Source organism: Euprymna scolopes, chromosome 11 (genome assembly GCF_053919585.1).
Source record: "Euprymna scolopes isolate OS-2025 chromosome 11, ASM5391958v1, whole genome shotgun sequence".
Classification (NCBI taxonomy): domain Eukaryota; kingdom Metazoa; phylum Mollusca; class Cephalopoda; order Sepiida; family Sepiolidae; genus Euprymna; species Euprymna scolopes.
The window spans coordinates 877,125-902,108 of record NC_136492.1 but is presented as its reverse complement, the minus strand read 5'-3'; the positions used below and the strand labels follow the sequence as shown (position 1 = coordinate 902,108).

At 33.2% G+C, this 24,984-nt stretch overlaps 2 protein-coding genes across 4 annotated transcripts in view; both read right to left on the bottom strand.

The window, feature by feature from the left end:
- Positions 1-24,984, bottom strand: part of LOC145287716 (uncharacterized) — a 640,174-nt gene that overhangs the window by 297,862 nt on the left and 317,328 nt on the right. The window lies entirely within an intron of this gene.
- Positions 1-24,984, bottom strand: part of LOC145287713 (uncharacterized) — a 186,738-nt gene that overhangs the window by 8,440 nt on the left and 153,314 nt on the right. For all 3 annotated transcript variants that reach the window (XM_080135465.1, XM_080135466.1, XM_080135467.1), the window contains 4 exons: positions 19,137-19,230; positions 13,877-13,949; positions 3,770-3,919; positions 866-991 (listed from right to left, as the gene is read on the bottom strand). In XM_080135465.1, coding sequence (XP_079991591.1) covers positions 866-991; positions 3,770-3,919; positions 13,877-13,949; positions 19,137-19,230 — 443 coding nt within the window. The remainder of the gene's footprint in view (positions 1-865; positions 992-3,769; positions 3,920-13,876; positions 13,950-19,136; positions 19,231-24,984) is intronic.

Below are 24,984 nucleotides of genomic sequence, written 5' to 3'. Positions count from 1 at the left end.
TTATGTTAAATACGTGCTCTTCTTTGTTTGGGGTTGAGTTACTGTAAAAAAAATCTGCTTATTCTAAATTTTATTCGAATATTGTTGTCATATATTTTTACGAGGCCCACGACAGCATAAACTCGAGTGTCGTAATCGGGCATTTATAATTTTTTCGAAATTTGGCGTAAGATGTTTTTTAACTGAACCCATATTTGCAGCCACAAAAATGTTGCCCAATATCTGACTAATATATCTTCTTTAGATAATCATAACAAAGGCATTCACTTAGGGTTAATACAAAGGTTTATTTAAAAAGGGGATAAAAGGCGAGAGTCTGTCTCTCTCGGTGTCTTGGAACTCTCTGATTACCGGACTAGTATTTCTACATAGTCTGAATATTATTGTAGAGAGCGGTGCTAGTTCATTCAATTATAACACTGACTTAATACGCATTTGTAATAGTGTAAGAACTTCGCTTCTATCTGCATGGCTAACATCGCAGCTAACATTAGTCGAGGTTTCTGCATCGCAAATCCACTTAGCAGAAGCTGGACCATTACGATGGCTTTTTTGCTGTCGAACTGATGCACAATGTTCTATGTCGCCCTAGGAGGTTAAGCCCCCTCAGGCCTTGCCTTCCGGTTGTTGTTTGAGGCTTCCTCACTGGAAAATCCGACGGGGTTACTCAGGCATATTTTTACAGGGCTAAAGTGCTCCTCTTGAAGCACTGACTCATTTTCCCACCTTCCGACTTTGTGTCACATCCTTTCGCAGTGAGAAAAAGGTAAATATCGGTCAAATATGTTAATGAGCGTAAACTTTCGACTAGCTGGAGTCTTGCACTTTTGAAATGCTTGCGTTAAATATTTCTTAATCCACTTACCATTATATATCTCACATTGATCTCCAGAAAACTTTTTCGAGCAAGAACAGATGTGATGCATATCGTGCACAGCCTTAGAACATATTCCTCCATTTTTGCAATAGGTTGAGTCAAGTATACATTTGGCTACAACAAAAAAAGACATTAAATGTGTCATTTGTGAATAATTCAAAGTAATCAACAAATAAACTTAAACTAAAGTATTATACATTTTGTTGCTTTAAAGTAACAAAATATATTTAACTTTAAAAGTAACGAATTTTATTTAACTTTAAAAGTAACGAATTTCATTTTACTTGAAAAGTAAAAAATTCTATTTAATTTGAAAAGTAACGAATTTTATTTAACTTTAAAAGTAACAAATTATACTTTCATTTAAAATTAACAAAATATATTTAACTTTAAAAGTAACGAATTATATTTAACTTTAAATGTAACGAATGTTATTTTACGTTAAAAGTAACAGATTATATTTAACTTTAATAGTAACGAAGTATATTTAACTTTAATAATAACTAATTATATTTAACTTTAACAGTAAAAACTTATATTTAACTTTAAATATAACAAATTATTTTATACTTTTAAAGTAACAAATTATATTTAACTAGCTGAACGCCCGGCGTTACCCGGTTGTACAATACGCTTAAACATGATATTTTAATTTATGCAGATTGTAAAATCAATCCTTTATTGATTATTACAAGGAATAATTTGCACGGTGGACTAATTCGAAAAAAAAAAATTAGAAATAATACCGATAATGTCGTTCATCGAATTCCATCTGTGTTTGTTTACAATATCACGTCAGCTGTTTCCAGACATTTTTTTATACAGCCATTTAAAATTGTCGTAAACTCTTGAAAATTCGGTATGTTATTGCTATACATGTTACGAGTTATTCTAGGACAGCAGCATATTGTTTTCATTGTTTTGACTCTCGAGTGTGTACCCTTTAATATTTTATATGCTTTTATATAGAGTGATGTGGTTCTCGGTTGATTAACTGTGGCTAACTGTGTCGGATATATACTCGAGAATCACAACAATGATAAGAATATTTTGTGCTCATAGCCATACTTTAGAGATGACTGACCAGTTTTTATGATTTTCGTTTCAAATAAACAGCTACAGTAGAAATTAGAATACACACTACGAAAGGCTGATTGTCACAGTTGGTGATTTAAAAAAATGCAATCCGGACGTGATGACAGTTTAGAAAAAACGATATGCAATAAAAAAAATCTTTTTTAAACTTGGGAAAAATGCCAAAAAATGTACGAAATGTTTTTTGGATCACCAGTTTTGGAGTGTCAGGAGATTCAAAGCAGGCAGGGAATCTGCTAGGGATGATGAGAGATGTAGAAGGAGTAAGGAATCAGCACAACAGAGTTTATTGTTCAAATAAATAAAAATCATGGATAAGGACTATCGTGTGTCTATAGATACAATAAGTATAAAGTTTGATATGCGTGTGTGAACTGTACCCGTTAATATTTTATATGCGTTTATATAGAGTGATGTCGTTCTCGGTTGATTATTTGTAAGAAACTGAAGATACGGAAGATTTGCACGAAATTTGTCCGAAAGATGCTCCATCGTTGTCAGAGATTATTTAATTAAGATTGGCATCAAGACAGTTCCCCACTCTCCCTATAATCCAGATCTTGCTCCCTGTAACTTTTTCTTATTCCTTAAGCTCAGGGAAATCTTAGTCTGGAAAAGTATTAAATGCATCTCGTACCATCGATATTTTGTAATCATGCTGTAATAATTAAGCATCAACAATATTATTAACTGTTAAAATAATTAGCACAAAAAATTCATTTGTTACAGGTTGGTTTAACAAAGATTTTTTTTAAAGATCATCATAAACACGTAAGATAAAAATGTCCAAGCAAATCTGTAAGGTTTATATTGTTTCATTATTTAACCTTTATTATAGCAGGCTAATTGGATTTTAAAATTATATATATATATATATATATATATATATATATATATACTTAATCTTTATTGTACATAAGCCTTAATATATCGCTACACATTCATGGGCATGTTTCTGTCAACCAATTACTAGTAACTATAAACGTCTTCAGACGATATTGCTTATAAAAAAGCTTAGTCCGTATGCACACACACACATACACATATTTATATATATATATATATATATATATATATATATATTCAATTGTCTGCTGATGAGTCGTGTGATGACGAAACACGTTTCCGTAGCTAATATATGTTATATATTTTTCTTGCCTTTTATTCCACATCCACACACGCGTCACCCATTATCTCTGTGTATAAAATTTCTTCCTGTACCTCTACTTGGATTATCGCTAATTCGCTATATCCCCCCACTACCCTCTCAATAAGACACGATTCTTGACCGCTTTCTACGCTATTTTACCAATCCGCAAAAAAGTGATATAAACGTGGTACTGATAAAAGGAGCGATCTCTCGGAAACAAATTATTAAAAAATTAAAAAGAACCGTCCATTATTTTATGTAGAAAATGTCGTTTTGTTTGAAGGGGTATCATGTAAATCTCTTGATTTTGATGCTGTTTGTAAATCGCGTATGCGCGAACGGTCGATTCTTTGTTTTATTATGAAAAGTGTAATTTTCAACTTCTTAACATTTGTGTTGTCGTAGTCTGATTAATAGGATGTGCGTTTGTGAATTTAAGTTTTGCAAGTTCGCGTCCAGCACACGGAGTTTTTCTTTTCTTTTTTATTTTTTGCTTACAAAATTTTGCTTTCGGTTTCGTTTCTGGTTAATTGCTCCCAATTACCATTTTTTTTTTTATTTAACCGTATGTAGAACAGGGCAACCCCGGGTTCACTTCTCCCACAAGTATTAATGTAAGAGACATGTGTATATCGGTATTTACTTACATAAACATTGGCTGCTTGAATTGGATCTTGACTTGCTAGTTAAAGGGAAGCTGCAATTTGTGCAATTACGTTGGTTTATACCAGAATATGTACCCTCGGGGCAATCCTCACACCCAGTTTCGATTGCTTTCGTACCAGCCGGGCAAAACTCTAGAAGAAAAATGGATAAAAATAAGAAAAATAAAAAAGATTATTTAGAAAATTGCTTTATTTTTATTCGTGATTACCTCTAACAAGGCATTTCGGCACTTGGACATAAGTGGCTACTATTTGGGACAATGGCTAGCAAAGATTAACAAGATGTTGGTTTACATTACATTTAAACTTCTTCATATCAGTATAGCTAGGGAAGCAGGTAGCAGGAAGGAATTCCGGAGTCTAGCTATTAGAAGGAAAAAACTATTAGAGTAGAAAGCTTTCTAGTATTTAAGGACCTCAATAGTGCATGTGTGAGATTTTGTTGCTAAGCAGGCCAATCGCGGATATGAACGTCGCGGAGGGCCAAGTGCAATGGGGTCACCAGAGTACATTGCAGTAAAATATTTGTAAAAAAGGCACAGGAATGCAACATCGCGGCGATGTGAATGGAGTTGGAGCTTAGTTAATAAAGTGGAACCTATTAGATTGAAAACACTTTTTGGACCCTATAAATAGGAGTTAGAGAGTGGTAGATTCACCAGACCAGATGTGGCAACAATACTCCATGCAAATGGTGGCCTTGTGAAGGTATAGGATACTCTCAGGTGTGAGTAATTTATTAGCTCGGTAGAGAGGCATGCCATTCTCAAAATGTTGCGGACGATGTTCCGATATATTCCGATATATATATATATATATATATATATATATATATATATATATATATATATATATATATATATATATATGTATATACTACTCCCTTGTTTAAATATATATATATATATATATATATATATTTATATATATATATATATATATATATATATATATATATATATATATATATTCGTCAGGACGAATTCTCACGAGAATGAAACACGGAATATGTTATATAGCTTTATTGCCATATATATTTTCATAACTTACTCCTTAGCTCTACTTATGCATTGAGCACTGTTGAAGTAAGTACTGAAAATTTATGCACAAAATTATATCTTTTTATATGAATTTATGTGATGAAATGCATATATATATATATATAAATCTATATATCTATAAAAGTGAAAGTGTCTGTCTGTCTGTCTATCTGTCTGTGTGTCTGTGTGTCTGTGTGTGTATATTTCCCTACGCAATAACTCTGTCAATTTTAAGTTCACAGACTCGAAAATTAATATACAGGGTACTGAGATTTTGGAAAATCGATATGATCGGTTTTCGCCCAGAAAGTTGGCGATTAAGGGGTCAAAGTTCAATATTTGACCTTTGAGAACTCCTCCGACAATTTTGGGTGTAAACACTTGAGATTTTAGATATGGGATCCTTGAACATGGATCTAGCTTTATAACTCAATTTGAGCCCAATACAATAAGTTTTAAGTGGTTATAATAGGGGTTAGATTTTTAAAAAATTGACCGCTTTTTTTTTGTTTGCTCAACATACACATCCATACACCCGGGCAACGCCGGGCTAAAATGCTAGTATATCTATATATCTTTAAATGTGAACGTGTCTGTGTGTGTGTCTATCTGTGTGTGTCAATTTCCCTACGCAATAACTCTGTCAATTTTAAGTCTACAGACTCGAACTTTGATATACAGGGTACTGAGATTTGGGAAAATCTTTGTGATCGGTTTTCGGCCCGGAATTTGGCTGTTAATGGGTCAAAGTTGAGAACTCTACCAAACTCCTCCGACAATTTTGGGTCTAAACACTTGAAATTTTAGATATAGGTTCATTGGACATGAATCTAGCTTAATAACTTGATTTGAGCCCAAAACAATAAACGTTTAGGGGTTATAATAGGGGTCAAAGTTAAAATAATTCACCTTTCTTTTGCTTAGCATACACCTCCAAACACCCGGGTAACGCCGGGCTTAAATGCTAGTATATATATTTGTATAAATCTATAAAAGTGAACATGGCTGTGTATCTGTGTGTCTGTGTGTACATTTCCCTACGCAATAACTTTGTCAATTTAAAGTCTACAGATTGGAAACTTGATATACAAGGTACTGAGATTTGGGAAATTCTTTGTGATCGGTTTTCGGTCAGAAATTTGGCTGTCAAGAGGTCAAAGTTCAACGATTTGACTTTTGAGAACTATACCAAACTCCTCCGACAATTTTGGGTCTAAACACTTGAAATTTTAGATATAGGGTCCTTGGACATGGATCTAACTTAATAACTTGATTTAAACCCAAAACAATAAATTTTAAGGGGTTATAATAGGGGTCAAACTTTTAAAAAATTTTACCTCTGAGGTCTCTACCAAATTACTCAGACAATTTCTGGTCTAAACATTTGAAATTTTACATAAGTGTATTCAGAGATAGAGCAAGCATTTTTATCGGTTTGGGTCGAAAATTTTTAGTTACCAATATATAAATGTATGTATGTATGTCTGCCTTAAACTTTCGACAGAGGCGACGGATTTTACCAAGATCAGTATCGTTTTAAGTTTCGACCTTTCATACGACAAATATCGAACAATTTGCGGAAAACATTAATATCTTCACCTTCAACTATGCACTTTTCTACATAGGGGGTCGCTGTTTTTAGCTGATATTTTTGAACATTATCCTCTCCTTTCGATTATCTAGCCTTAATTTAAACATGAGTCTCTTCGGGTTTGGTGGTGGTCGTAACCGCAAAGATGTCCTCCTTCTCGGTACGGGTTCGAGCCTGCCTTCCTACTACCACTTTTTTTTGGCTCAACATACATATCCATACACCAAGGAAACGCCGGACTAAAATGCTAGTATATATATATATATATATATATATATATATATATATATATATATATATATATATATATATATATAAGTGAACGAGTCTGTGTGTGTTTGTGTGTACATTTCCCTACGCAATAACTCTGTCAATTTTAAGTCTACAGACTCGAAATTTGATATACAAGGTACTGAGATGTGGGAAATTCTTTGTGATCGGTTATCGGCCAGAAATTTGGCTGTTTACGATTTGACCTTTGAGAACTCTACCAAACTCCTCCAACAATTTTGGGTGTAAACACTTGAAATTTTAGATATAGCTTCCTTGGACATGAATCTAACTTAATAACTTGATTCGAGCCTAAAATAATAAATTGACCGCTTTTGTTTTTTGTTTGTTTTTATGTTTTTGCTCAACATACACGTCCAAACACCCGGACAAGGCTGTGCTGAAATGCAAGTATATATATAAAATCGTGGTTTTTACCTTTGTAGAAAATATCTACACATTGTGTGGTTTTACGGTTATCGTAAAAAATAACAATTTCATAGTTAAATATTTAGGAATCGGAATCGGTAATTGTATCAGAATCAAGAATTTTATACGGAATCGTAATTGTATTGAAATTGGAAAAAAATATTGGAATCGACCCCTCGCGATGTGTTGTGGTACGACGGGAAAATGATAGATTGCCGATTGGGTAGTCGTGAGTTCCACCCGATGCCAAGAATTGTATCCATGCTGATCAAGGATGATTGATAGAAATATGTGCACGTGAATAAAATTTTATTCAAATAAAAATATTTTTGAAATATTTAAGTAAAATTTATAATTGGATATTTAAACAAAAATATAAATAATAAAAAATACGTATCATCAAAAAAACAGGGAGACACAAAACGAAAAATGAAAAGTAACCCTTTCGTCATTGAGAAGCGAAAATTAAATACAAATAGGCAACTTCTTTTATAGCTAAAAAATGATCACAACAGATCTTTTATATATATATATATATATATATATATATATATTCTCTTATGGATTTGATTTTTGTGTATTGATATTCATATCAAAAACTCTTTTTTTCTATGTTTTTTTTAAAGAAAATACAACTTTGATATATATGGGTCGTGGAATTGCATTCATCTGCAAAAGATCTAGCTAATTTGCATATTCATTTGAATATTCATATTAATTAATTCCCTATTAACTTTTTACGGTTTTCAGTTAACTATAACATGTAATTATATTAATGCAGATATTCTACATGATTTATACTTGTGTAATGTTTGCGTAAAAAGTTTATAGTAGACACAAACCTCTTTTTATATATATTTATGTATAAGTAAATATATTTGTTCAAATAATTTTGCCTATGAAACTCCGTTGTCCGTTTTTGGTGTACAGACATGAAACCAAATATAAAGGGTATTCGAACCGATGCAAACCTGTATATGTGTGTTTTAGCCGGAGAAAAGCAATGCAAAAGTGTGAAAATTTAAAAAATGGTATTTGCTAGGTGTGGGTGAAACGACGGCATTGCGAATGTGATGCGTAACGTAATAGCTGTTAGTTCATGTTTTAATTTTGAGCCTTGCAGCAAACATATCTTCATAGCTCAGCCATAAACGTCAAAAGAAAAAGTAAATCGTAACCGTACTGCATATCGATACTCTATGGTTGACTGGGATAGCTTCCGTACATTCATATCTGACCTACCTCTGCATTCCATGTTTAAAAAGGATGCGTCCTCTATAGTATCAGAGCTGACCGAATGGTTAATTGTAAGTAAAAACCGATTCATACAATCTAAAAAATTCCAACAAAAACCTAACAGCCAGCCATGGTTCTCCCCTGAATGTACTGCTGCCGTCGCGCACAGAAATCACTTTTTCCATAGCTACCAACGTAATAGATGCACTGAGACTAAAACTGCTTTCAGGATTGCCAGCAACCACTGTAAAAGAGCAATAAAACATGCAAGTAGCTATATACTCAGTCTGTTAAATCCAAAGTAGCTGAGCAGGGGCTTGGTTCCCACCAGTTCTGACAAATAGCAAATAGGATCTTGAACAAAAGCGTGCGTGCTATCCCAACTATCATCAATGGACCTGAGGCCATCTCGTCAGCATCAGACAATGCCAGACTATTTGCAAAGAACTTTGCAGCTAATTCTACCCTATGCGACAATTACCATCAACATCTTGTATTTCCTCCTATAACAGACAACACGCTATGCAACATACAAATGAAGCTAATGAAGAACCTTGATTCCAGTAAAGCAATTGGCCCTGACGGCATTCCAGTTATAGTGCTGAAAAAGCTCCAACCAGAATTACCCACATACTTACAAAACTGTTTAAGCGTTGCCTTAAGGAGAAGTGCTTTCCAACACCTTGGAAAACCTCATCAGTATGCCCTGTATTTAAAAATTCAGGTGAAAAGTCATCTCTCTCTCTCAGTACAGACCAATAAGTCTCCTGTGTGTCATGAGTAACTTGTTGGAATCCGTATTAAATAAAAATATAGTCAATCACCTCAACAGAAACAAACTTCTTAGTGACATGCAATATGGTTTCCGCTCTGCAAGATCTACAGCAGATGTGCTAGCGGTTATATCACATAGGATTAGTGAATCTCTTGACAAAGGTTTCCTTTCCAGGGCAATTGCTCTTCACATATCGAAGGCCTTCGATAAGGTATGGCATAAGGGTCTACTTCACAAGATTTCCAGCTATGGTATCACTGGAAGCGTTTTCTCAATCATTAAATCATTTCTCTCGGATAGGTTCATAGAGTAGTGGTTGATGGGCAGAAATCAGAGGCCCACAGTATTAATGCTGGAGTCCTCTAGGGGTCCATCCTGGGCCGAACTCTCTTCCTGATCTATATCAATGATCTCCCAAAACACATAGTTAAATCATTCGTTGACATCTATGTTAATGACACGACCATCTATGGCAACACATCAAAGGACGTAAATGACAAAGTTCTCTCTAATTCTCTCTCCTCTGATCTTGAGCGCGTAGTACAATGGGGGAAGAGGTGGCTGGCCACTTTTAATGCATCCAAAACCAAGCTCCTATCTCTACATCATAAACGCTCTGATCCCCATCTGGCATCAATTGAAATGGATGGCTCTCGTCTTGGAGAGGCTCCATGTTTTGACAAGCTTCTGGGTTTGATCTTTACTCCTGATCTAAAATGGAACACGTACATCAAATATGTTGCCAGGGACGCTGGGAAAATGGTAGGATCCTTCTACCGCTCCAGAAGATATCTCACTACTGATGCAATTCTCTATCTGTATAAAAGCCAAGTACGTCCAAGGATGAAGTACTGCTGCCACACCTGGGCTAAAAACAGCCTATCCTGCCTTGACAGAGTACAAAATAGACTTTGTGGCTTAGTGGGGGATGCCCTTTTCTCTTCCCTGCAACCTCTCTCCCACAGAAGAGACGTTGCGAGCCTGTCTTTGTTTTATCGTTATTTCCATGGCAGGTGCTCGTCTAAGTTCCAATCCCTCCTCCCCCATCGCCAAACTTTCACGAGAAACACCCGTCTGGCTGGAACTACTGTCAATAATTTTCCCCACTCTTTATCTGTGCATAAATCCAAACGTAGATTCCACGAGCAAAGCTTCTTTCTTTAGAACTGTACGCCAGTGGAACTCTCTGCCGCTTGCCTGTTTCCCACCTGACTACAACTTGGACGTCTTCAAGTCCAACATAAACAAACTCTTGACAAACCGCCCCCTTAAGTAAGACACTCTATCAAAACCCCCAATACTAATGATTACTACAATACTATCTCATTGATTACTGTACACCCAATAAGCCGTATCCCTGAGTGGCCTTCGGGCCTTGATAAGTGGTGTCCCCCATGTAAAAAAAAGAAAAAAAAAGCTAAACATTTTGGTTTCGATTCTCGGTGCTGGCTCAAGAGTCATTTTTAAACTTTTAAAATCATTACTCTATACTGGGTCCAATATAATCTATAAAAGACATCTGATCTAAAATAATTAATAAATAAAATTAAATAAATGTTTGTATGTGTGTTTGTATGTCTGCCTAAAACGTTCGACAGAGGCGACGGATTTTCACGAGATCGGTATCGTTTTGGACCCCGACCCTTCGGGCGACAAATATCGAATAATTTCCTAAAAACATTAATTCCTCACACTAAACATGCACAAGGGGCCGGGGGGTTGCTTTTTTCGCCGATATTTTCCAAAGGCATCCCCTCTTTTCGATTGACTAGCCTTAATTTTAACCTTCGCCCCTTCCGGTTTAGCAATAGACGCAATGGCAAAGATGTCACTTTTATTTTTCATGTTCTTTCCCTCCTTTGCAGTACGGGTTCGAGCCTGCCTGCCTACCTAATACCACTTTTTTTTCTCAACACACCGGGCAACGCCGGGTACTCAGGCTAGTATAATAAAAAATACGAAATCTACATTAATCAGAATATCATATTTAAGCATATTTTACAACAGGACAATGTTAATATATATATATATATATATATATATATATATATATATATATATATATATATATATATATACCTGTTGTTGCCCCTTAAAAAATATAGTAATGGGCGGAGGTTTTAGTTACATACTATTTAAGATACACCGAATGCCCTAACTTCTTACAAAAAGTGACAACATGTTGGATTAAAGGATTATAAAACACATCCATATTGGTTTATAAAAATCAAATGTGTTAGAGTTATCCCCCTTTAGTCTATTAGAGTTATACCCCCTCTCAGCTCAAAAATGTACTAACAGCTAAATGGGAAGGGTAACTCTAATAGCTTAAAGGAGGAGTGACTCTAATAGCCTGAAGGGGGGATAATTCTAATAGCTAAAAGGAGGAAATAACTCTAATAGCTTTAAGGGGGGGGGCAAATCTTATAGCTTAACTAAATAATGTAACTTCCAGATTTAGTCGCAACTGTTTTTAGCAACTGTATTCAGGTATTAATTTATAAAAAATATTAATAAAGGGGGAATAACTCTAATAGCTTAAATGGGAGAAATAACGGTAATAGTTCAAAAGGGGAATAACTCTTAATGCCCTTAATGGTGGGTAACTCTTGTGGCACGTTAAATGGGGGATAACTCTTATAGCTTAAGGGGGGATAACTTTAATAGCTTAAACCTTCATAGCTTGAAGGGATTTATGTTTACGGAGGAATAACCCTAATAGATTAATTCCCATAGCTTGACAGGGGGACAACTCTTATCGATTATATAAATATTCTTACTTCCGGTTTTAAACCCAACTGGGTTTTTTTGTGTGTTTTTTTTTGGTTTTTTTTTTTTTTTTTTTAGCTATAACTAGTTTAATATGAATAAAATTAAATACAGAAAACTTCAACTGATTGCGTGTCGCATTACTTTGTAAACTGCGACAACAACCGTGCTGAATTTTCTAATGATTTTAAAGCTCAAATACAATGTTTCTAAAGATAGTTGCTCTATCGCTATTTTTATTGCGAGGGCTTGTCTGATCTCCCATCTATGCAAGGACTATATATGATTACCCTAATCTCAATCTGTACTTACATGTAAACACAGAATTCATGAACAAAGTTTCTTTCCTATAATTTTATAATAGGTTTATTTTATAATACTTTTATTTTATAATACTTTCATTTTATATTAATTTCTTTTTGCAATAATTACATTATATAAACATTTTATTTTATGATAATGTTGTTTTATAATTGTTTTATTTTATAAGCTTTTTATTGTGTTTGAAAATGCTCGATTGAGGTTAAAATATGTCTTTTTACACCTGAAAAAATTATAATGAAAAATGTTTTCACGGCAGTAATAAAAACTGTAAAATTCAGCTAAATTTAAATGTTAAGTAAATTCATTGTCATAACCCTTGAAAGATAGTGATTTTCCCGAACCAATTCAAAGATAATTAAAAAACTTAAGTCTGAAGATATTAAATGAAAGGACATTTTATTCTTAATAAAAAATGCTTAAATCTCTCCAACTAACTACTAAGAGAAATTGGGTTTCGCACAATTACACAATAGAAAAAGCGACACGCAGAATTTCTATGGAAGCCCAAAATCTCCAAAAGTTATTTTATTTTAAATTTAAAGAGAAATTAAATAGTATACCTCAATTTTTATATTGTTTAAGATAATAAAAATATTCATGAATTTTGGTACTTTTATTTGGTTGTAATATTATGTAAGCGCTTATTTTATTAGAACATTTATTTTTAATTGTACAATTAATTTTATATTTATATATATATAGATTGATATTTAAATTTAACTTTTAAATTATAGCTCATTTTTAAAATAGAAATTAGCATTATTGATTAAAATATTCCAAATTCAGTGATATTCTGAAAATGTTGATGAAATCATTTTATCATTGTGTTCTTTAAATATAATTGTTGTAAAATTCCCAGAGCGCTGAAACATTTATTTATTAAAAATTAAACAGAACCATTGGACGCCATGCCAATCCTGTCTCTTCGTCATATAATATTGTTCAAACATACTTCTCCAAATTATTAGTTAGTAGAAATAGTTTCATGTTTAAATTATTTTTCTTTGTTAAACTAGTTTTCATTATTTGTTTTTATTTTCAAGATTAAAACAAATTTCTAACGCTGATGTTTACACATTCATGCGTACAAAGAAAATATTGTAGTATTACATTTGAATTTTATGCGAAATTTGTTATTATATTAAATCTCATAAATATTTTTTTGCAATTCTATTAATTCTGAGAAAATATTGAAAATAAAAAAGCTGAATTTAAAGATAATAAATAAAAAATAATACATTTTCACGAAGATTTAAAAATTAATGCATTTATTATATTCTTTGATTGTTAATTTATAAATACTAAATATTTTCTTTAAATTGGTGATTTTCTGAATTTTTGTAAATTTTTAAGGGAATAGAGTGATTATATAAAATCACATAAAATTTTTTTGCAATTCTATTAATTTTGTGAAATTATTGAACAAAAAAAGCTGAATTTAAAAATAATATACACAAAATGATACATTTTCACTAAGATATAAAAATGAATGCATTTATTATATTGTTTGATCGTTAATTAATAAATACTAAAAAAATTTTATTAAAATTAGTGATTTTCTGAATTTTCGTACATTTTAAGTGAAGTGATCAAAATATTTATAGATTTAAAAAAATCGTCCATTTATTTTGTACGTACCTAATGAAAGCACTTACCGCATTTGTTAGAAACCAATTTCGAATAACTACATGAAGCGTTTGCTTCACAACTCACCAACTTCGCTAACTCCTGAAAAAAAGAAATAGAAAATGTTTTTCAATTGCAAAAAATGTTTGAATTACAAACAACAAAATAACAGAAATAATTTTTATAATAATAAGTATAATAATAATTTTAAGATTAATAATAATTTGAATAATGATAATAATTTTTATAATAAGAGTAATGATTATTTGAATAATATTAATTTAAGAATAATTTTAAAAATAAAAATACTTTTAATAATATTAATAATAATAATTTTATTATTATTATTATTATTATTATTATTATTATTATTATTATTATTATTATTTATAATAATAACTAGACTACCCGTGACAATATGGTTTTGTTCAAGTCTAAAGTAAATAAGTTCTTGATGAGCCGTTCCATATAAGTTATTAAATTTACCAAATTTTCATTACTAATGATTACTATATTGACCAACTTCTACTGTACACTCTTTAACCCTTATCCTTGAGTGGCCTCTGGGCCTTGATAATGTGGTGATGTCTTTGTAAAAAAAAAAAAAAAATGTTATATTAGCTATGGAATTAATGTATGAGCGTGACACTTGTGACGTAAAGAAAATAGTTTTTTTTTTACATAACAGAAACATTTCTATGAAAGTATATTAAAATGAAAAAAAATAATATACATAGATTTCTGAGTCGTTCTGCTTATTATAATTTATATGATATTTTTGAAAAAAAAAATTTACAGTTACTGAATTATAAGTGGTTGGCCATACTTAAAGGTAAATGTGCACTGAACAGATACCATAATACTTATAGTTAAATTCAAATTTTGATATATCTAATTTTTTTTACATCGTTCATTTAAGTATTACGTTTAAGTTATTTTAAACCCCACTCTTCCCATGTTAAATAATAATTTCGAAATAACAACGTTAATATTTCAGAGTTCCGATTGTTCTTTTGTTTTTTTTGTTTTTTTTTATTTTAAACCCCATCCTTCCTATGTTAAATAATAATTTCAAAATAATAACGTTAATATTTCCGCGTCCCAATCGCTCTTTTGTTTTGTTTTTTCGCGTTTAAATTATCCAAATACAAAAGTGTTAATACTGTCTACTTTTTATTACATTGTTCATTTCTGTATTACGTTTAAGTTATTTTAAACCCCACTCTTCCCATGTTAAATAATAATTTCGAAATAATGACGTTAATATTTCAGTGCGTAGGTCATGCGCGCATGCGCAACTAGATGTCATAAATCGGAAAGTGGGTTACATGCATCGTTACAAGGTCATTTGAGTTTTATAATTATATAGATTTTATTACTATTAATAATAATAATTCTGATTTCGTTTATCAACGTCTCTCTAGAAAGGAATGATATTCATTTCCAGAGGATTTCCCTCAATCCCGGCTCCAAACCAGGAGCTTCAAAGATCAAGGGTTTTTCTAAGGATATTGGTGGTATCTAAAATAGCAGAGGTTTGAAGGCTGCCTAAAACATCGGGGATTTGTAGTTTTTCAATTGTCCTTCCAGGCGACTTGATACTACTCCTAGGGTGCCAACTACGACCGGGATTATTTATGTTTTAACCCCGTGTATACGCCTTATCTTCAAGGCCAATAGAGCATAATTACTCAACTTCTCGTTCTCCTTCTCTCTCACATTCCTCTCCCAAGATACTGAGAAATCTACCATCTGTCAGTTTTTGGACACTTTGTCAATGATGACCAAATCCGGACGATTATGTTCCAATTGCTTGGTCGTTATGACACTTTTGTCCCACCACACCTCTACCTTACCACCCTCACTTGTTCTCACTACGTTAGGCATCTCCTCAAACCATTTTCCAGCACACTGCACCTCGACCTTGTTACACACCTCCCAATATATCCGGAGTCCAATGCGATAGTGTCTTTTGCGATACACTTTCTGGACCAGTCTACTACACCCTGCTGAACCGTGCGCAATTGACTCTGAGGTATTACCACAAATCCGGCATTCTGCAGCAACTTCTCCTCCTAGAACCACATTTTGAACAATCGTGTTCGCAATGCCTGCTCTTGCGCTGCACAAACAAAATCTTCAGTACTCTTAGCCAGACACCCAGTTCTAAGCCATTGCCATGATCTTTCATCAGCCACTTTTTCTATATCCTGGAAGAACCTTCCATGAATTTTCTTCCTAGCCAGTTCCTCTGCCATTTCTCTATCCATACTTGTCACATAATAATAATAATAATAATAATAATAATAAGAAGAAGAAGAAGAAGAAGAAGAAGAAGAAGAAGAAGAAGAAAAATAGAGTGTAGAGGGCAGTTTCCTGCAATGGTTAAAAAAAACACTCATTGCACAAACAATATATACGGAATGCCAATGACTGTGTATTCCTTGTGTTCGATTTTATTTTAATTTTGTATTTGTGAATTCGTGCGTACTCCATTGATAACCTCCAATATGAGAAACCACGACACGAAAAATAAGAAGTAATAACAAAGGAGGAGAAATCCACATTGGAATTGCCGATGTTGTCAAGCAGATGGACGTTTTTTTCTTACACACACACACATACACACACACACAAGCGCACACACACACAAGCACACACACACACACACACACACACATATATATATATATATATATATATATATATATATATATATATATATATATATAAACTGAAAGGGTAATATTTGGTTTACAGAAAGAAAAATTCAAACTGAATATAAATATTATCTAAGTATTTATAAAATAATCCAAACCAGCTGTAAAAGCTCAATAAATCCAACAGAGATACAGAGCCTAAATATAATATGAAATACAAATCTTGATATTGGACATATATATATATATATATATATATATATGTGTGTGTGTGTGTGTGTGTGTGTGTGTGTGTGTGTGTGTGTGTGTGTGTGTGTGTGTGTGTGTGTGGGTGTGTGGGTGTGGGTGTGTGCATTTATACATTTATATATGTATATATATATATATGCATGAGTACATTTATAGTTAAAATTTAAAGTTCTGCATTAAATTTAATCAACCTTAATTATATTATTGACCCTTTCTGCCTTATATCTATCTGTTCTAAAACATAGATTTAGAAAGATGACTCACTACCTGCACTTTTCCCTTCTTTCTCTCTCGCCTACCCCCTCATCTATGTCTATCTCCTTTTCTAGTCTTTCCTCTATGTTTTTTTTAATATCCACTCTTCCTCTGTTTTACCCTTATCTCTCGCCACTCCTTTTCCTGATTTCATTTGGTATCTTCATTTTAACACCCGTCTTATCCTTGATTCGTCATATCTAAAAAAAAAAAAGTTGCATATATTGACTTCTCCAAAACCTGATGATGTTTCTTGAAGCTCTATTTTACCCTGGACACACACACACACACACACACACACACACACACACATAATACATATATATATATATATATATATATATATATATATATATATGAATTATAGTCATCGACATACAGTCTTGTTTCGTTGTATCACAACTCATCAGTGCCGCTAGACATGAACCGTCGTGTTGACAGTCGACAGTTCTACCCCTCAACCATTAAAGCGATGCCCGCAAATAGTTTGTCCGAATGTTTATTTAAACAAACGTTCATCCGCTTCTTGTACAGTGCTCAAACCGCTTGTTTGTAAACAAACATCGAGCTTCGCATTTTTCAGCTAAATTAAGTAGCGTGTGAGATTATGTACGACAATGCTCAACCCAAAGAAGGGGACTTTATATATATATGTATATATTTCTGTTTTCTCATGGATTACCAGTGCATTTTTTACAAACCCATTTCGGATTTTTCCAGTTCTGGATTTTTCCATCTTTCTCCTTGGATTTTTATCGTATCCTTTTCTCCCTTTTTTCCGTTTCCTGCTTTTCCAATCCCTTGAATCCCTTCAAACTGTCTCAAATTTATTTTATGCAAATTTATGATAAATTTCATATTATTAGCTTCCTGTGATGCATTAAACTGCAAAAATCCATTGTATTTTTTGCAAATCTCTTTCCTCTGATGAGAAAAATTGCATTTTTCGAAACTCCATGGATTAAGTTTTTTTTTTGTTTTATTTGTATTCCTCGTTGAATATTAAAAATTTTTTATACCTTTTTTACGGGTTTATGAGTTTTTTTTTGAAAATTTGAATAAATTTTCAATATCAAAATTTTTATTTTATACTATATATATATATTTATATATATATATATATATATATATATATATATATGTATGTGTGTGTGTGTGTGTGTGTGTAATATAATACAAACAATATTGGACATACAAACATGTTTACTAGAATACAAATGTAATTATTGCACTAAACTTCCATTGGATACACATCTAAAAAACAGTACCAATTGACTTTTATAATGGGAATCACCACTTATTAAGGCCCGAAGGCCACTCGAGGATAAGGATTTATGAGTGTACAGTAGTCACTGAAACAATAGCATATTAATAATTAGTGGTGGAAATAGGATAGAAGTTGATTATTTAAGGGCTGGATCAACAAAGACGTTTTTACATTGGACTTTGAGGACACCCATATCTTAGTCAGCTGGAAAGGAGGTCAGCGGAACAGAGTTCCGCAGGCGGACGGTTCTAGAAATGAAGCTCTGTTTATGGAATTCTCGTTTAGACGTAACCGCGGATAGAGGATTAGGGAAAATGTTTATGGTTACTGTGGCTATACGAGTGTTTTTTGTGACAGTTTAGCAATTGGGGACCAGAGATTGGAGTTAGGACGAGCACTTGGCATGAAAATAACGATAGAGCAGCCACAGGCTAGCAAGTCTCTTCTATGGGAAAGAGGTTTCAGGGAAGAAAAAGGCATCACCCACTAGGTTTCAAATCCAGTTTTAAATTTTGTCAAGACAGAATAAGGTGCTCTGAGCAGCTCGTGCCCAGATATGCCAACACTACTGCATTTTAGGAAGTATTTTGTTCTGATATACGCAGAGGATTGGGTCAGGAGTTAGATGCCTTCTAAAATTATGCAATAATGTTAATGCATAAAAAAGAGTTGAGTGACTTGTTCAATTGCATAATTAACTCGCAATCACATATCTTTGCAAAACAAAAGTCAATCCAAGAAATAAGATATATATTAGCATGTATTTTGCACTTTTAAAGTATAGAATCAAAAGCCTTATAAAAATAAACAGTGATAACTTAACAATCCGTATAAATATAAATAATACTTCGGACTTACCACTTCGTATTCGTCTTCATCAACTTTACAATCCTGATTAAAAAGATTTTCGGTGAGTGTGCGTTCGTTTTTTGTTTTTGAATCAGCATTAGATCTACAAACAGAACATTAAAATTGTTGCAATATTTTTTTATATATAATGGAGTAGATATTTAAATGCTGCCCACCACAGCATTATGTGACAGAAGGTAAAGAAAGTGGGGTGTCAGGCAGGTTATACTAAGGGAGGGGGACTCTTACCTAGCAAATATAGCCTAAATATCCTAGTCGGCATTCTCTGGTCAGGGCGCCTCAGAAAGCAAGCAATAAACTTACTCCACCCGAAAGCCGAGTGGCAAGGCCTGGAAGGGTGGACCTGTCGGGTTATACCCAGGCTGTGTACCTCAGTCCGACAGGTACTAGGCCAGTTTCTGGCCCCGCACCTGTCGTGCTGATTGTCAAAAACGATTTCTTGACTGGTACTTTGCATACCCGGTCCCCAAGCAACCAAAGCAGCAAAGAGACACATCTCCACCATCTTTAATGGGGAGATGACCTCTTCCGAAATTAAACATGACTTCCAATTCAAGAAAAAATATTCCTTAGACTAAACCGTGTTTACAAAAAGAAATACATTTAATGAAATAAATTTAATACTTGCCTTAAATGTTATTTTCAAAGTTTGATGAGAAATGTACATTCTAATATCTTTTTTTTTTTTTTTTTACACAGAGATCACAACTTATCAAGGCCCGGAAGCCACTCAGGGATAAGGGTTATTGCAAGTACATTACATTAGTCAGGAGATTTGATGAAGTGTTTACTTAAGGGGGCGGTTCATTAGGAATTTGTTAACATTAGACTTGAAGACATCCAAGTTGTAGTCCGGAGGGAAGCAGGCAGACGGAACAGAGTTCCACAGGCGTGCAGTTCTAAGAAAGAAGCTTTGTTCATGAAATCCGCGTTTTGATTTAGGCACAGATATAGAGTGAGGGAAATTTTTCACAGTGGATTCAGCTAGATGGTTTATTATATATTTACTAAGGAATCATCATTTTACATTTGTTTACAAAAAAAAGGAAATTTAAGTTAATCCTGTAACAATAATATACTCTACTAGCAAGACCCGTTAACCGGCGTTGTCCGGTGGAAGCATGCCTCCTTAGTAAAACATTTAAATACGGCTGTTGTTATTGTTGTTGCTAACCCTCAACCTCCTCATGTTAAGAACGGCTTTCGGAATAGACACGCCATTTTGTGAGTGTGGTGGTTCATTGTCAAAATATTTGCCCCAAATTATACCTTCATAATCTCTGTCAGGATCCCCACATGAAAATACTATGAACTGATTTAAAGTGTAAAATACAGGGCTTCTATCTTAAAAAGTACTTGTTTCGGCCAAATGTGATTTTCTTAATAAGCATAGTTGAAAACCTTTATAGTCGCCATTTCAAAGGAAAGTGTGGACGTGGAGCTATTTAAAAAATATAAATAACAACTGGTCTAAAAGCAAATATGTAACAAATAATGGTCGCATAGGCAAAATCATTCAGTTTTTAACCTACCTGCATAAAATATTGCGTTCAGTGTTTTTTTTTTCTATTTTTTTTAGAGGGTAACTGCACGGCGTAAACGTGTGCGTGAATATAGAAAAAAAAACAAGAGATACTCCCCGTTATAACGCAAAGTAAAGGAAACAGGAATGGTTTATTTGGTTTAATCTGTTAGCGATTGCTTCATGTAGAGAGAGATGCCACGTTTGTGAAGGTCTTACGCGTTCGATTTTTTATAAAGATATTTATTCCGGTATAATAAATTTGTCAGCTCTCAATCAGTAAGAAATGCTGGAATTTTACAAGGGAGAAATTATTATTTTTGAATCAGGAAATGGAAGGATAATGGTATGTCTAAGAGTTTATTATTCAGTTACGAAGGGTGCCAGGATAATACAGATATAATGTTTATATTTTTTCCCGGTGATTACTGGGGCCGTAGGAGGACTTTATATTTAGAGTGAACAATAGGAACTACTTTTTCTAAATATGGCGTAATTGTGATGCTGATGCTCCTAGGATGAAATGTAGGATTTTATAATAACGACACAATGTGTCTAAAATGTCGCTTTAAAGTTACATAAGATAATTGCTAATAGTGTAGACATAATAAATTCGTATGTGGCATCTGTTGTAAAATTACGGTACCTTTGTCCAGGAGGGAATTTCTGCAATCAAAATATTAAATATGGAGATATATCTATAAAAGTGGAAATGGATATGTGTAAGGAGACTACTAATCCTATATACGCAACGAAGTTCATATTTAGAGACTTGAAATTTGGTATATAGGATTTTCAGACATGTGGAAAATGTTTTAATCCGTTTTCATCCCGAAAAAGAAGCTGCTAATGGGTCAAAATTGAAAAATTGGTAACTGATAGCCATCGGACTTTTATTTGTTTGCTAACTGTTTCAAAACAGCGCATGCGCGAATCGTTCCCATTATATGTTAAGAATATGCAGGTTTAAAAACGTTTCCTTCAAAACGTGGTAAGTTGACCTAATGATTATCGAACTTGACTAACTGCCTGTAGGTTTCAGTTTCGATCTCAGCTCGAGTATTTTTTACTTACAAGAAATGATCTGTTTATGAAAAGCATAATACTCGCATGACCATGTCTCAGTTTCTTTCTTTCATTTATCTATAGAATTTGACGTTGCGTTTAATACGGTTCATTTTCTTGTAGTGCATATTTGGATAAGTCAAAATAAGTTGAAATAAATTGAAAATGAATGCTCGAATAGTTGTAAAATCAGTGAAGGATATTTACAATAACAAAAAGTTGACCTTTTGGTCAAAATGTGTCAGCATTATTAAACTAATAAATCTAATATATAAAAGGCGATATGTCTGTCTATCGGTCAGTCTGTCTGTTTCCATATTTTCAAACTCTATCCCCTCCAAAACTAAAAGTCGCAGAGCAGTGCTGAGAGCCTCAAATGATTGCATTTTTTATGGGTCTTTAGCCGGTTAAAATAGATTTAATGAGTAAAAAATGGGACAAAATTGAAAAAAATCGTTAAATATTTTGCATATTCATATTATATTTTAATTTGTAATTTTTGTTCAGATTATATACGTGTCACGTTGGTAACGTCATCAGCTTTAAATGCTACAGTTTGGGTTCCAATTCTAGTTGATGGCACTTAAATGCATTTCTTTTTTACTTTTGAAATCACGATTCTATAATAATATATACGAAGTTTGGATGTATTAAAATATCATATTTAAGCTTACTTTACCGCCGGGTTTAGCGTGGCGACCCTCCCCTCCGTTAGTCTAACATATAAAATGCTATATATCTGTCTAGCTGTTTCCATATTTTCAAAGTCTATCTTTCCCAAAACTAAAAGTCGCAGGTAAAGGTACAGTGGTAACGTCACCAGCTTTGAGTGCTTCAGTTTCGATTCTAGCTGATGGAACCCCAATACTTTTTTTTTTACTTTTGAAATCACGATTCTATAATAATATATATGAAATTTGGACAAATTAAAATATCATATTTAAGAATATTTTACGCCCGGGCAAAAGCGGTCAAAGCCGGGCGCCTCCACTCCCTCTAGTAATTATTATGTAGGTTAACAGGAACTGATGAGGTTTGCCAGACTGGTAAGTCCAGTTTTAGACCGAGTAGGTTTTTAAGTTACCGGTGTAACATAATCTGAGCACGTGGAAAAATAGCAGCTGCGAAGGAGGACCGGCTTACGAAGAGATTAACAGCAACAGCAATAGCTGAAAAACGTGCATATGCAAATTAGGAAGTGGCGCGAGAGGAAAGAGGAAAAAATATGGGAAAACATGTTTTTGCTTAACGCTTACCTTCAAACAACCGAGTCACGCCGGGCACTCAGGCTAGTATAAATATAAAGAAGTATTGATTCACGGGAGAAAATGGATTTTATTTGTGACTGCAAGAAGTTTATTTCATATTTTAGTGTTGATACGGTGAATCGGAATCGGGAAAAATTTGAACTTTTGGTGTAGCGGCATCAGAATGGGAAAAAGCCTAATTTTAAAACTTTTTAATTTTTACTTTTACAAACATAACTTTCTATTTCTCGTACGAATAATAAAATATTTACTATTATATAAAAGGAAATTTGTGTGTGAGAGAGAGAGAAAGAAAGAGAGAGAGAGAGAGAGTAAAAGAGAGTTCCCTATCGACTCGAAAACAGCTGAGCCAATTTTTATGAAATTGCTACACGAAGGCACTTAATGTGCCTTATAGTTTTCTTAGATATGTTTTGTATCTGAATGTCTTCGATAAGTATCGATAATCAATAATACAAAAAAATCCGATGAAAGAAGTAACAGGCGATTTTGATCAAAGTTTACACCTTACACAGCCTAACATCACAAGTGCATTTGAGAAGTTTTATTACCACACAAACTGAAAATTCTGACTTATAAATTCTACAATAAGTTCTTGGATATGGCAGGGGCGCGTTCGAAATGAATGTTTCTGCTTAAAGCGCAAGTGCAGCATGGCACTTGACTTTTCATTTTAAACATAAATTTAAGCCATTATCACCGCAAAAGCAGTAAGGCCAGGCACATAAATTCACAACAGTAGGTTCTTTGATATGACAGGAGCGCGTTTGAAATGAATGTTTTTAGAGTGCAAATGAAACATGATATTTGACTTTTGCATTTTAAACCCCAATTCAAACCATTATATATATAAAAATAATTTTATAAAATCAACTAGAGCTTCTCTCCATTGCAATGAAGACCACAATGTATTAAGGACAAAGTCATTGCGAGGACGCATGTGAAGCTTCCTCCTCGTATACAGTGATGGGACCTCAATTAGAGCAATCAATCAATTTGGTTGAAAAAAATGGGCGATTTTATCGATTTAGATGCCAATAAATTAAGGAAGAATATATTACCCCCCCCCTAAAAATACACTATGATTTGATAAATTCGAAAAAAAATGCATATTTATCCTGCATATAATATTTTCATTGCAGAAATTCCCCTCTGCACCAAATTGCCGTAGGTTTTTAATAACACATGCCACATACAAATTTATTGTCTAAACATTCAACCACGTCGTATGTAACTTTACTACGTCGTTTTATACACATTTATTCGTTATAATTAAATTTTATATTTTATCCTAGGAGAAGTATCATCACGATTGCCACATCTACAGAGGAAGAAGGTCCTATTTTTCTCTCTGATTATCAAGTCCTGCCACTACTACCACTACACACCGTGTACTATTATTCGTTTTTCCTTCGTATTTCACCGCTCTTAATTATTTTGCCCTATATATTTTTTCGCGCCTTTAACATTTCCTGTCTGGGTCATTTTGACATTTGTTTCTCTATTTTATATTTAACTCTATCATCATTTATTTTTTCTCTCCTCTTTTTTTCTCTCTCCTCTTTTTCTTTCCTGATCTTTCGTATTTATATTTATGTCTCGGAAGTAGAGTGAAAAGCATATCTTATTTTTCTTTTATTAATATTATTGGATTTTTTTCCTTTTTTCCTTGTACACATCTTTGTGAATTATTCCATGGATTTCTGCCTTTGGATTATTATGGACCATCTTCTTCCAATTATGGGATTTCCTTTAATTTTACTTTTGCAAATGGAAATTCATTTAACTTTCTTGAAGTTATACATTTGGATTTTACCGTCACTGGATTATTTATCTTCCACCAGACTATCCATTCACGTGTAATCACCTTTTTCTTCACCATATTCCCTCTGCATCACTTTTTTTTGTTTTTAAGTAAGATCTTTGACTTACTTGTTGTTTCATCAAATACTTTTGAATGCAAGATCCGATCCCGCATTTT